The 12486-nt window shown below is 45.7% G+C and overlaps 1 protein-coding gene across 1 annotated transcript in view; it reads left to right on the top strand.

Annotated features, from left to right (window-relative positions):
* Positions 1-11017, top strand: part of peli2 (pellino E3 ubiquitin protein ligase family member 2) — a 44986-nt gene extending 33969 nt beyond the window's left edge. Inside the window, exons 4-6 of the mRNA XM_084310972.1 lie at positions 575-772; positions 6567-6755; positions 7479-11017. Coding sequence (XP_084167098.1) covers positions 575-772; positions 6567-6755; positions 7479-8057 — 966 coding nt within the window. The 3' untranslated portion in view covers positions 8058-11017. The remainder of the gene's footprint in view (positions 1-574; positions 773-6566; positions 6756-7478) is intronic.
* The last annotated feature ends 1469 nt before the right edge of the window (positions 11018-12486 follow it).

The following is a 12486-nucleotide window of genomic DNA, read 5'->3' as shown; positions in this document are numbered from 1 at the left end:
GCTCTAGAAAAGCAGGCCATGGCCTTGTTTGAAAACAGTAAAAATTTGATTTTTTCTTTTTTCTTTCGGCAATGGCCACTTAATGTAACAAAGTGTTTTTCATTCCCTATAGTGGCTAGACTGTTTCCCTGCTTGCTCATGTGCACTTCACATTATTATATTTTATGGCTTATTTCTGCAAAGTGTAACAAAGTACATATACAGTCAGGGTGGGAAAATACCACTAGCAAATGCTGGTAATTGACCATATTCACACGGCAGCCATTTTGCTCTTATGTCATGCTTACTTTGGGATTTCCACCCTGTTCCCACCCAAGGTGAAATCCCAACCCGAGCATGTCATAAGAGCAAAATGGCCACCATGTGAATATGGTCAATTGTCTTCTGTGACTGCTGGTACGTTTGGCCACTCAACTAGACACGCAAGCAGACTAAGAACAAAACTATTTTCTATTGTAAACTTCAATTCGCCAGGTAGAACGACGAAAGTGTGAATTGATGAATGTAAAAAGCCACGTCTCCCGTTCCTTGTTCACTCTGACTAACAAGGTCATTTTCTCTCATCGTTGTGCAGATTGGGCGTTCCACCGAGAGTCCCATAGACTTTGTGGTGACAGACACAGTGTCGGGGGGCCAGGAGGGAGAGGAGACCCCCATCACGCAGAGCACCATCTCCCGCTTCGCCTGCCGGGTGGTCTGTGAGCGCACGCCACCCTTCACCGCCCGCATCTATGCCGCCGGCTTTGACTCCTCCAAAAACATCTTCCTCGGGGTAATTACTAGTGAACATACCAGAAGTGCACCGGCAGTATATGTAGGGGTTGGCGCTGGGACGGGCGGATGAAGCCGCGCAGATAGAGACAAGGGCCGCCACGCGGCACACGTCGTGTAATGTGGTAGGGCTTCGGATGAACGCAAGCGTCTGTGTTACCTATTGGAAATGGTAGCGCTGCCAGGATATTTCCAGTTTCCGATATCTGGACTTCAGGATTCACTGCGTCAAAGAAGCAATTCATAGATGGACCACCGCAACACTTCCGGTATTCTGAAAGTGGGGGGAGAAAATTTATGAATGTGGATGAGAGCCTTGACATTAAGTGGTTGTAGCTACGGCTGTGGGGGTGCTGGAGACATGATCCAATATACTTTTTTTTTTACGCCTGAGTCTCCTGAACATGGAGCGACCAATCCCAAGTCGATCGGCACTTTCTCTGCCCGAGCTATGGTCACTTCCGCACCTACTCCCGAACTCGGCATGCACAGATTGCCCATGGAGTCTCTCTGGATTGTCCAGAGATCTAGGTTCATCGATCTGCGCATGTGTAGTTCAGGAGTAGGTGCGGAAAAGTGACCACCAATTCATTCATCCCCCCCCTGCTCGCTCCTCCATGAGCTCAATGTAATGCGGAAGTGCAGTGGTCTATAGAAGCTAGGAGCCATCCATCCCTCAATTATCTTCAGATTTTACAAAGAACAATGAAATTTGTACCTGCTGAATCCTGAAATCCAGACATGGAAAACTGGGAATACCCACGCAGTGTTTTTACTTCCAGTAACCATCTGCTACTGACGCATCCTACATGCTGGCCTAAGGATCTACTAAATTACATGTATGTTGTTTAAGGGGTCATCCGATTATGAATAATCGGCTTCAATATTCAGCATTTCTTTTTTTGATCCACTTTTTCTCCTTATTTTTAAATTTTTCTCCCATCCCAATTTCGTATTGCCAATTCTCCCCTCCCCTGTCTTGAACGTTGTTAGACTATGCCTCCCACTGGTCGGCTGTAGTGAGGATAGAAACCTTTCATCACGTGTCCCCTCCGGTACACGAGGAGGCAGCCTGTCGCATCTTTTCACCAGACAGCGCGGACTCTCAGTGGCAAGGAGTAATGCGTGGGAGGCTCACGCTGCCCCCGATACTTCCTGTTTCTGCTGTGCAGGCATCACCCAACCGACCTGTAGGAGTCGCTGTCCACAACGTCCAATCCCCACCCATTGACTTCCACCCGCTACCTCTGTCAATTGAGATAGTATGACGACTGGCCCAAGCCGCAGGCAATGCTGACACCGGGATTCGAGACCGGAATATATTCAGCATTTTTTATATTTTCTGCATATTTTCATCAGCTGGCCGATAAAGTCCTTTTTCTTATGTCATGCGCTCCGCCAACGCAGCCACCACTCTCTGTAAGTCTGAATCTATGCCCCGCCCACAGCGTTATCGGATTCGTTGAAACATGGAGAATGATTGATTTAACATCTCAGCGATAATTTTTTCCAAAGAAAAGAGGAGCCAACGTTGCAGAACTCACTCTGTAGTTGGTCAGAAGAGCTGAACTCAACTCACTGTAACGTCACGTTAGTTTCTCGGTCTTCCTCATTTCTCTCCCCCTCGCTCATACACACACACATCCTAAATACAGCAGTCTGTAGATTTATTTAACAATATCCTACGTGTACCGGTATATTTCACAACGTACCAACACACAATAACTGACTGACAACCTAACGTTAGCGGCACACTAAACTCTGTCTGTCTTACATGAACTCAACAGGCAATTCAAATAGAAAATACTATTTCCACTGCTTGCAATGGCCTTCAAATGTAGACAGGCTAAAAACATCACTTCCCTCATTTCAGTGTTTCACCCCTCTCTTTAATCCTCTCCCCCCTCTGTGCTCCGTTGTCGCGTCTCCCGTTCATGTTTCATAACGTATCTGAGAGCAATTTGCATTGCTAGTGTCTGCACCAGTCATCTGGACTCAGTTGACATCGCATTGAGCGGTCTGTTGCACGTTCCTGTTCAATGCGACAGCCAATATATGACGCAGGGAACACTGGTCTGTTCATTTAACCATGAAGATCTGATCAGAGAAAGTTGTCCTTCTAGTGTAGTTAATTTAGTGAGACACTGGAATGCCTGATTGAGACTGTGTCTCATTGTGGCCTCCGTTTGCATTTCTAACAATACATTTTTTAAATGTAGGCATTTGCCAATTCATTTAGGATGCAAACCAACGTAGGCATTACCATAAACTATGGAACCAGACTGTTCCACACATAAATAAACCAACCACCACAAATGATAGTAGTCCTAAGTAGCGCTGTAAAATAGATTCTCAGTGGGATGTTGTGTGTTGTCAGTGAAGGAAAACAGAAAGATGTATAGAAGTATTGTGAAAAAGTGGGCGGCTAGGTGGTGTAGTGGGCAAGGCACTCGCCACCAGTGTGGAGACGCTAGGATTTGCGTGTTCGAATCCAGCTCTCCACATTGTTTTCAGTTTAGCTGGTCGTCCGCAGTAATACACATTGGCCGTATTACGGGGAGGGAAACTGAAGGGTGGGGATCGGGCGTTGTGAACAAGCGACTCCTACAAGTCGGTTGGTGCGCCTGCGCAGTAGAATCAGGAAGTGTCGGGGGCAGCGTGAGCCTCCCACGCGTTACTCCTCGACACTGAGAGATCGAGCTGCGCAGGTGAAAAGATGCGACTGCTGTTACCTCAAGTACCGGAGGGGACTTGTGCTATGTATGACTTAGTCCACATTGCAGCCGGCTTGTGGGAGGCAAGAAACAGCGTTCGTGACAGGGGAGGGTTGAATTGGATGATACGAAATTGGGATGGGAGAAAATATAGAAAAATGGGAGAAAAAGTGGATCAAAAAAAAAGAAGTATTGTGAAAAAGTAACTAAGGAAAGTGAGAGGAAAAATAAATACTGGAGCAGAAATAGGAGACAGAAATATGAAGAGAAAAGAAAAGTGACTAGTAGTGACACTAATGAACATGCAATTTTATTTCATCATCCGGTCAAAGGTCGGTGCCTCCAGGGATCCTCATGCAACTGAATATCAGCCCCAAATATCGCCCTTCGGCCTCCTAGATTACTAATAATCGTCATCGGCCCTGAAAGAAAAACATATTGGTTGTTGTTTTGTGGTGTTTGCTTCCTTCGGTGACGTGTGCTTTAGAGTATGAAACAGTTCAGCTGGGGAGCAACATGTCTGCAGTGTCATGGTTCTCTTTAGAGTATGAAACAGTTCAGCTGGGGAGCAACATGTCTGCAGTGTCATGGTTCTCTTTAGAGTATGAAACAGTTCAGCTGGGGAGCAACATGTCTGCAGTGTCATGGTTCTCTTTAGAGTATGAAACAGTTCAGCTGGGGAGCAACATGTCTGCAGTGGCATGGTTCTCTGAGGTCAATGAAGATCACACCAAACATGGGAAACTCACAGCTAACCTTAGCTAAGCTAAGGTGCTTTTTGGAGACTCATTTTGAAAACTGAACAACACAAACAAATGAATAGCTATAAATTGGGAAATACTTGTATCGGCTAATCAACCACCAAGTATTTGGTACGGTTAAAAATGTATATGGGTGCAAATAACAAATAAACAATAAAAAAATATATAAACAATAAAAAGTACATTTATTGTAAATAGCTGCAGGTTCTTAGGCATCCAGATCTCTGACTCTCTCTCTCCTATGGTCACTGAACATCAGTTCAGAGACTTTATTTTCTGAAGAAGCTTGGCATGTCCAAGAAAAAACTACGGTAACTTCTACCGGTCCATAATAGAAAGCATCTGGAAGGCATTTTGACTGGATGCATACTGGTTGGGATTGTGTACCGTTCACATTTGAACCCATACTGTTTTTCAGTTCCTGGAATTCTGTATCGTACCCTTTTTTCAATACTTAACTCTCTCTGTAGTCTGTACTAACAAAACATGTTATTTCAGTTGTAAAAAGAAAAAAAGATTCTCAACTTGAAAATGTGTATTTATTTAGAACATTTTATTATTTATTGTTGTAACACACCACACAAAATAAATAGCATGTATTGTGTTTGTAAATATTTAAATATCAACATTATCTGGCCATCCTCAGTAAATATGATCAAACCCTTCCAAAGACCCAAGAGATGGGACAGTAATATATATATTTGTGGAAAAGGCTCCCTCTTGTCTAATAATAATAATTCATTGTATTTGTAAAGCGCTTCTCAGGAACCCGAAGTCGCTGACATTAGGTGGGGAAAACGGAGAAAGCTAAGAAACAAAAGGAACATAAGACCACAGGGAAAACAGCATGATACACAGAAAACATAAGGCCACAGTAACAAAGGGTGGGGGGGGTTAAGGTTGGGGAGGGTTGAAGGCTAGGGCGAACAGGTGGGTTTTGAGGTGGGATTTGAAGGTGTGGGGGAGTCTCTGACCGTCTGACGGAGGAAGTTCCAAAGTTGAGGTGCAGTGTGTGAGAAGGCCCGATCACCAAAGTTTTTGAGCTTGGATGACGGGACAGTGAAGGAAGCAGTGGAGGAGGACCGGAGGGAACGGGTGGGGCGGTAAGGAAGAAGGAGATCGGGGGGCCAGGCTATGGAGGGCTTTGAAGGTGAGGAGTAGTGTTTTGAAGTTGATGCGTTCCTTGATCGGGAGCCAGTGGAGGACAGGAGTGATGTGTTCACGGGACCGGGTGTTAGTGAGGAGGCGGGCGGCTGAGTTTTGGACCATCTGCAGTTTGGGGAGCGGGAGGTGATGCCAGTGAGGAGGGAGTTGCAATAGTCGAGGCGGGAGGAGATGAATGCATGTATGAGGGATTCAGCGGGAGGGGGGGGAAGAGGCAGTGACGAATTTTGGCAATGTTGCGGAGGTGGAAGTATGAGGTTTTAACAATGGAGTGGACATGGGGGTCAAATGAGAGGGTGGGGTCAAGGATGACACTGAGGCTGCGGACTAGGGGGGAGGTGGTGATGGTAGAATCATTGATGGTGAGTGTGATGGGTCCGGATCTACTGAGGGTGGTTTTGGTGCCGATGATGAAGAGTTCCGTCTTGTCACTGTTTAATTTGAGGAGGTTATGAGTCATCCAGGTTTGAAGTTCGGTAATGCATGACTCAATGTTTGTTTTGTTTTTTTGTTTTCTGTTTCTTTGCTTGCATGTAATTTTAGCCATCTTAATTGTTAGTCTCATTGTGTATTGTGTGTTGAGTACTGACTTTTAATAATTCAGTTTTGTAATAATTGTTTTTGTATGTTTTTTTTTTGTGTGACCCCAGGAAGACTAGCTGGTTGCCATGGCACCAGCTAATAAAATCAAATGTGACTGAGGGGTGGGTTGTGAGGGGATTGTGTGCTGGTGTCGTCAGCGTAGCAGTGGAAGTTGAGGTTGATGATCTAGCACATTCCACTCTTATACTAAACATTTAAAGGTACCGAAATTTGGTACCAATTGATCTAGCATGAATCGGTACTCGGTAGTACTGAGGTAATTTGGTCGGTACCCTTAAAAGTACAGAGAACCCTGATACTGGTATGGGTTGGCAACATCACAGCGCAGGATCATAAAGGAGGGTGAAAACGGCATCAATCATAGGCTCACCGTTACCACGGTTACTGATCATTTACACTCTGCACTCATCACACAGCCTTGTCTCTCATCTCCCCTAGATTGGCAAACACAATGTATTGTGCAATGGCGGCATTACTGTATGTGAAACGAACGCTGCCGCACGTAGCAGCGTGTCAGATTCTGGGATTGACTTTGTTTCCATCTCACCCGCAGGAAAAAGCTGCCAAGTGGAAGAACCCAGACGGTCACATGGACGGCCTGACGACCAACGGCGTGCTGGTGATGCACCCCAGGGGCGGCTTCACGGAGGAGTCCAAGCCCGGCGTGTGGAGGGAGATCTCGGTGTGTGGGGACGTGTACACTCTGAGGGAGACCCGCTCCGCACAGACCCGCGGGAAACTGGTCAGTAGCTGCTCCACACCGGTGGTTCTCTACCCCTGAAAACGGACCTACAAAGACAGAATGATGAACTTTGACTGATAATAATTTATTTTATTTAACTTGATTCATGATTGGAGGAGGAGCTTTAGACTTCAAATATTCATTATTTCACAAAAAAAAACTGTTTTTTTCATGACCCCCAAAATCATCTTGTGGCCCCCTTAGGGGTTCTGACCCCCGAGTTGAAAACCACTTCTCTACACATACAGTATACACGCATAACAGATCATTATCATCATCATCAGATCAGGTTACACCAGAATAACGGACCCTGTAAGCTGTTGTTACCCAAACCATAAACACAATGCAGTGTTCTGGTCTAGTAGACAACTCTACACAGAGATAGATTCTGCATGCACAGTGTCGGCATTCTTCTCGGGGGCGACGGGCTCAGGAGTTAGAGCCGTCGTCTGGTAATCGGAAGGTTCCCGGTTCGATTCCCGCTCCACCCGGGCAGCATGTCAAAGTGTCCTTGAGCAAGACACTTAAACCCCTAATTGCTCCCGATGAGTAGGTTGGCACCTTGCATGGTTGCCTCCTCCGTCAGTGTATGAATGGGTAAAATGTGAGGAACAAATAACTTTGGATAAAAGCGCTGTATCAATTTACCATTCTCATTAATTTAGTTGGTTTCTCCAAGTGGAACTAAATGTGTGTGTGTCTGTGCTCCATGGCCTCCTGCAGGTGGAGAACGAGAGCAACGTGCTGCAGGACGGCTCCCTGGTGGACCTGTGCGGGGCCACCCTGCTGTGGCGCACGGCGGACGGCCTCTTCCACACCCCCACGCAGAAGCACCTGGAGGCCCTGCGGCAGGAGATCAACGCGGCGCGGCCCCAGTGCCCTGTGGGGCTCAACACGCTGGCCTTCCCCAGCATGCAGCGCACGCGCGCCCTCTCCTCCCTGGAGGACAAGCAGCCCTGGGTCTACCTGGCCTGCGGCCACGTGCACGGCTACCACAACTGGGGCCACCGCTCGGAGCAGGAGCCCAACGCCCAGCGGGAGTGCCCCATGTGCCGCGCCGTGGGGCCCTACGTGCCGCTGTGGCTGGGCTGCGAGCCCGCCTTCTACGTGGACACGGGCGCGCCCACGCACGCCTTCGTGCCATGCGGACACGTGTGCTCGGAGAAGTCGGCCAAATACTGGGCGGAGATCCCCCTGCCGCACGGCACCCACGCCTTCCACGCCGCCTGCCCCTTCTGTGCCTCGCAGCTCAGCCTCACCCAGGGCTTCGCCAAGCTCATCTTCCAGGGGCCCATCGACTGAAACTGGTCCCGCTCTGGGGGGGGAAGATATTAGGCCAGGATGCCAACATGCTGTGAAACTGTTCAGAATATTTACTGCTTTTCTTTCATGTTCTTTTTCTTTTAATTTTTGTTACCCGACTCTGGAGAGGAGTAAAGGCCCGGCGAGGCCTCTCATGGACTGGGTTCTGCACAACGCGTGCGTCAGGTTTCTGTGGCGAGGAAGTGTTCTGAGGCAGAGGCCCCACGCGGTGATCACGCAGTGATTAATGGAGGTGTCCCTTGGCTCTTGGGGAAGGGCCACTGTGGAGCACACTGGACCATAAAGGCAGGAGGGCCGCAAACGCCAAAACTCCTCCGAAAGGAAATGCTGTTGTTCCCAACCGTCGCACCAAAACCAACCGACCGAGCGCTTTTCAGCTGAGCTCTGGCGCTGAGCCGTTCTCGCTACAATGGCTGCTCGTTTTCATTTGGAAGGGCTACGAGACTGGACGGGGGGTCGAGAGAGAGAGCGAGGAGGGAGTTGTTTTCACTCTGTGTCATAAATCCTTCGTCTGAACCAGATAATGGTGAGCAGGTGTAGTTGGGAGGGGGGGTTTATAGTGCGAGTCCTGGTGCTTCTGGGACACATGTTTCGTTTTTCTTTTTTTTCTTTTTCTCAGAGCTAGACAGCTGGACTGTTGGCAGGGCGCAGGAGGTTCATGGCTAACTAGTTAAGTGCTCCCTCCCCCCTCCCCCCACCAGCCCTAATGACATCCAGCTCACGTAGGCTACCCAGAGGTCGACTGCCCCAATTCCACTTGGAAACAAAAAAAACGCAACCCTTTTTTTTCTCTCCGTTGTACAGAGACGTATTCCAGTGCCTCGAAAAATCCCATTAAAACGGTGGGACTTATTTTTACTAGACTGAGAGAAGCTATTTTGTTGAAGGCGAAGGCAGGGAGAGAGAGAGAAGAGCTAAGTTTTGCATAAGGAACGTATAAAAGAAATGTTAACCCACATGGATTTTTTTTTCTTCTTCAGCTTTGTACCTGTCCAAGGAGGTTATTTTACTACACTGAGGCCGTTGTACTGTTTTATAATGAGAATGATAATATATATATTTTTTCCTCTTGCGTAACTATTGTGTGTATGTGCGCGTGTGTGTATGCGTGGGTTGGATTGTGTGTGTGGGGTGGATTGTGTGTGTGTGTGTGTGTGTGTGTGCGCGTGCTTGAACTTCACGGTGTTCTGCTCCCACTGAGAGACGTTCACCGCCAGGCCCCTCCTGTACGATCCCACCTCCACTCCAAGAAAAGAGGCTACGTGAGAAGAACACAAGAAGCGCGACTCGACAATGAATGTATTCAGATACATCCACTCTCCTCCACCATCGGTGCTTTAGCCTGAAAACCATGCTGTTCGCTTTCCAGAATGACTTAAGAAATCTCCTTCGGAAATGTACTGTTAAATAACATGTCTCTTGATTATCAGTAAGGCCTTTATTATTGTTATTTTTCATCCACAGCGAGAGACACAGTGAACATTGGATGTGTGCTGTACACGCATACACACACACACATGCAGACACACGCACACACTCGCATCCATCCATCCATCCACATGGGCAGAACTAGTTGGTCTCATGTACTGCGTTCAGTCTGCACTGTCCATCCCACGCTGGTGTCTGAACCTGGGCACAGTCCAGCCACGGATTATACCAAATATATCAGGAAGAGGTGTTTCCTCTCCTCCAAGCCTAAGATATAACTGCCAAGGAATACACCTGTACCAATGCTAGCACTGGACATCATGCCAATACCAGGCTAAAAGGATATCTGTATGGTTTTTAAAATCTGATATCAAAACAAAGATAACTGGTTTTTGGCTTGCTTTCTTCTTTTTCTTTGGTCACATAGAATCGGTGTCAGCAGTGAACACGTTGCACCGTGCTTCTTCCTTAGTAACGATCTCCTTTTAATCCAAAGTGTTCCTCCACATCATCATGAAGCCATAACTGCTGCTGTGGCAATTGACCATAGTCACACTGGGGCCATTTTGCTCCTATGTCCTACCCAGGGTGGGATTCCTTGTCCTGCCCAGGGTGGGATTCCTTTCCCATAAGAGCAAAATGGCTGTGTGAATATAGTCAGTGGTGACAGCTTTCGAGGCTGATAATGATATTATATTGCACACAATACCAAACTAGTTTAATTCTGTTGATAAACCCAAGTTAGCCAAAAAGCTGAAGTTATAAAAAAATAAACGTATATAATGAAACTAAAGAATTTGGGACAAATGTGTGCATTATTTTCTTTTCTTTTTACGATGCTGGCTTGCTGGACTGTGCCCATTTGTAGTGTAGCTGGAAGACATCCAATCCACCACTAGTTTATTGGATAGCGTAGTGAGCATTATAGTTATTGGATATTGAGAGCAGTGTTCCTATTATAGCTTTTAAGCTTTGTCCCCCAAGTTATATTATCAATGAATTAGGTTGAAGAGGAAGGTTATTGCTGAATGCAAATTACATATTGCTGCAAGGGCGTATTAACCCCAAACCACAACCAGTTGGTCTGGTCATGTAGTGAACTTCAGGTGATGTATTTACCAGTCTTATCAACAGAAACGTACCTGACGATGTGAAGCCATCGCCACCTCACTATGTTGCCGGCTTGGTTTCCTTTCCTTTAAGAAAACAAACAACTGCAATGCAGAGTCAAGGGCTTAGCCTTATCCTACACAGTAGCATTCCTTATTACACTTTCAGCTAAACAACACTGTGCCCATTGCTCTGTAAGACCGTCGCTGTAACAGCTGCAGAGTAGCTGCCACAAACATTCCTTGGTAAACATGGGTGGGGCCCACAGACCTCGGGTCACACGAGGGCTCCTTCTACCGCATTTGTCTCCCTGACAGGAACTCTGTACACAGGTCATAGAATGCACTGATGCTCCCCATGCCCACAGTACTTTGCAAAGAATAAACCATTTTTAAAAACAATGAGAACAGCGAGTGTGTTCTTGAGGTTGATATCGACGGGTGGTTACTTCTGCCTACTGCCCTGCTGAGCCTCTGTGTAAACAAGTCATTTGGAATATCTCCAGCATACTGTACTCGCTAATCAGATTATCACAAGTATGCATCTTGTTTATTCAAATGCCCAGCACTGTTGTCAAGGAGTGTTGCTATTTAAGTTAAGGCTCTTGGACCTTGGGGCTATGTGAAAATAGTATGTCTAACATGGGATATATGATGCCGATGTATTTTTGTATAATGGTGGATATGGTTCTCTTCCTATGCAGTAATCTAATTCTAGAGAACAGCCTGTGCAGGCACAGCATAACACACATGCTGTAATGGTAATCGCTCAGTTGCGAACATGTTTCATCATTCTTCAGTATAAGCATTTATTCGCCCAATTGCCGTCAAAAGTTGATTGCTCTAATCAAATACTATTTGCCTGAGATAAGGAATATTTTTTTTAAGTCTCTTTTGTTCTTTATTCTCCGTCCATATCTTACCAACCTAATTTTAATATTCACTATACAATATGATATGAAATACTGTATCATACTATCAGCAACATTCCATGCCCTGGCATTCAGTGCTGGGTGTAGTTTTCCCACCAAGCCACAGGAGGGCACTACTTCCTCAATGATGGAGACATTGGCACTATTCCCACTGAAGTACTTGGCCTATACAGCATCCAGCCAGTGACATGGAAAGCAAATAATTGGAAAATGTATGTTTAATATAGACAAGAGACCTACTACAAATACATTGTATCCAAGACTGGGTCAGTAATCAAATTAACATCCCGATAAATGCCGCAAAATATAATTTCTGGAAGAGACAAATGAGCATGTTATTGTTGCATGACGTGGCCACCCGAACCAGCAGATCAATGCAAACTGCTCCTTGCATCCAAAGTGCCAAACCGTGAATGGTGCATTTTGTCTGTGTATGTGTGCTAGTAAACAAAATAAAAAAGGTTTATTTTTGCGTGAGAAGATGTAACAGACATTTGTAAAACAGTACATTTGAAAAATCTGATTTATGTGGTCAAATAAAGAGATTATTTCTAAACACTAATACAGACATTTTTAAACGTGTCTGTTATTTGCTTAAATAGAAAACTAGAAGAGAACATGATGTAGTTAAAAGGTTCGCATTAATAACCTATAGGACAGGATCACGAAACCATATATCCTATAGAACAGCATTTTCAAACCATATATCCTATAGAACAGCCTTATCAAACCATATATCCTATAGAACAGCCTTATCAAACCATATATCCTATAGAACAGCATTTTCAAACCATATATCCTATAGAACAGCATTTTCAAACCATATATCCTATAGAACAGCCTTATCAAACCATATATCCTATAGAACAGCTTTATCAAACCATATATCCTATAGAACAGCTTTATCAAACCATATATCCTATAGAAATTTATAAAACC

The sequence above is a fragment of the Notolepis coatsorum genome (genome assembly GCF_963971535.1).
Source record: "Notolepis coatsorum genome assembly, chromosome: 3".
NCBI classification, from domain to species: domain Eukaryota; kingdom Metazoa; phylum Chordata; class Actinopteri; order Aulopiformes; family Paralepididae; genus Notolepis; species Notolepis coatsorum.
Note: the sequence above shows the minus strand (reverse complement) of the source record. Positions and strands in the feature narration are given on the sequence as shown.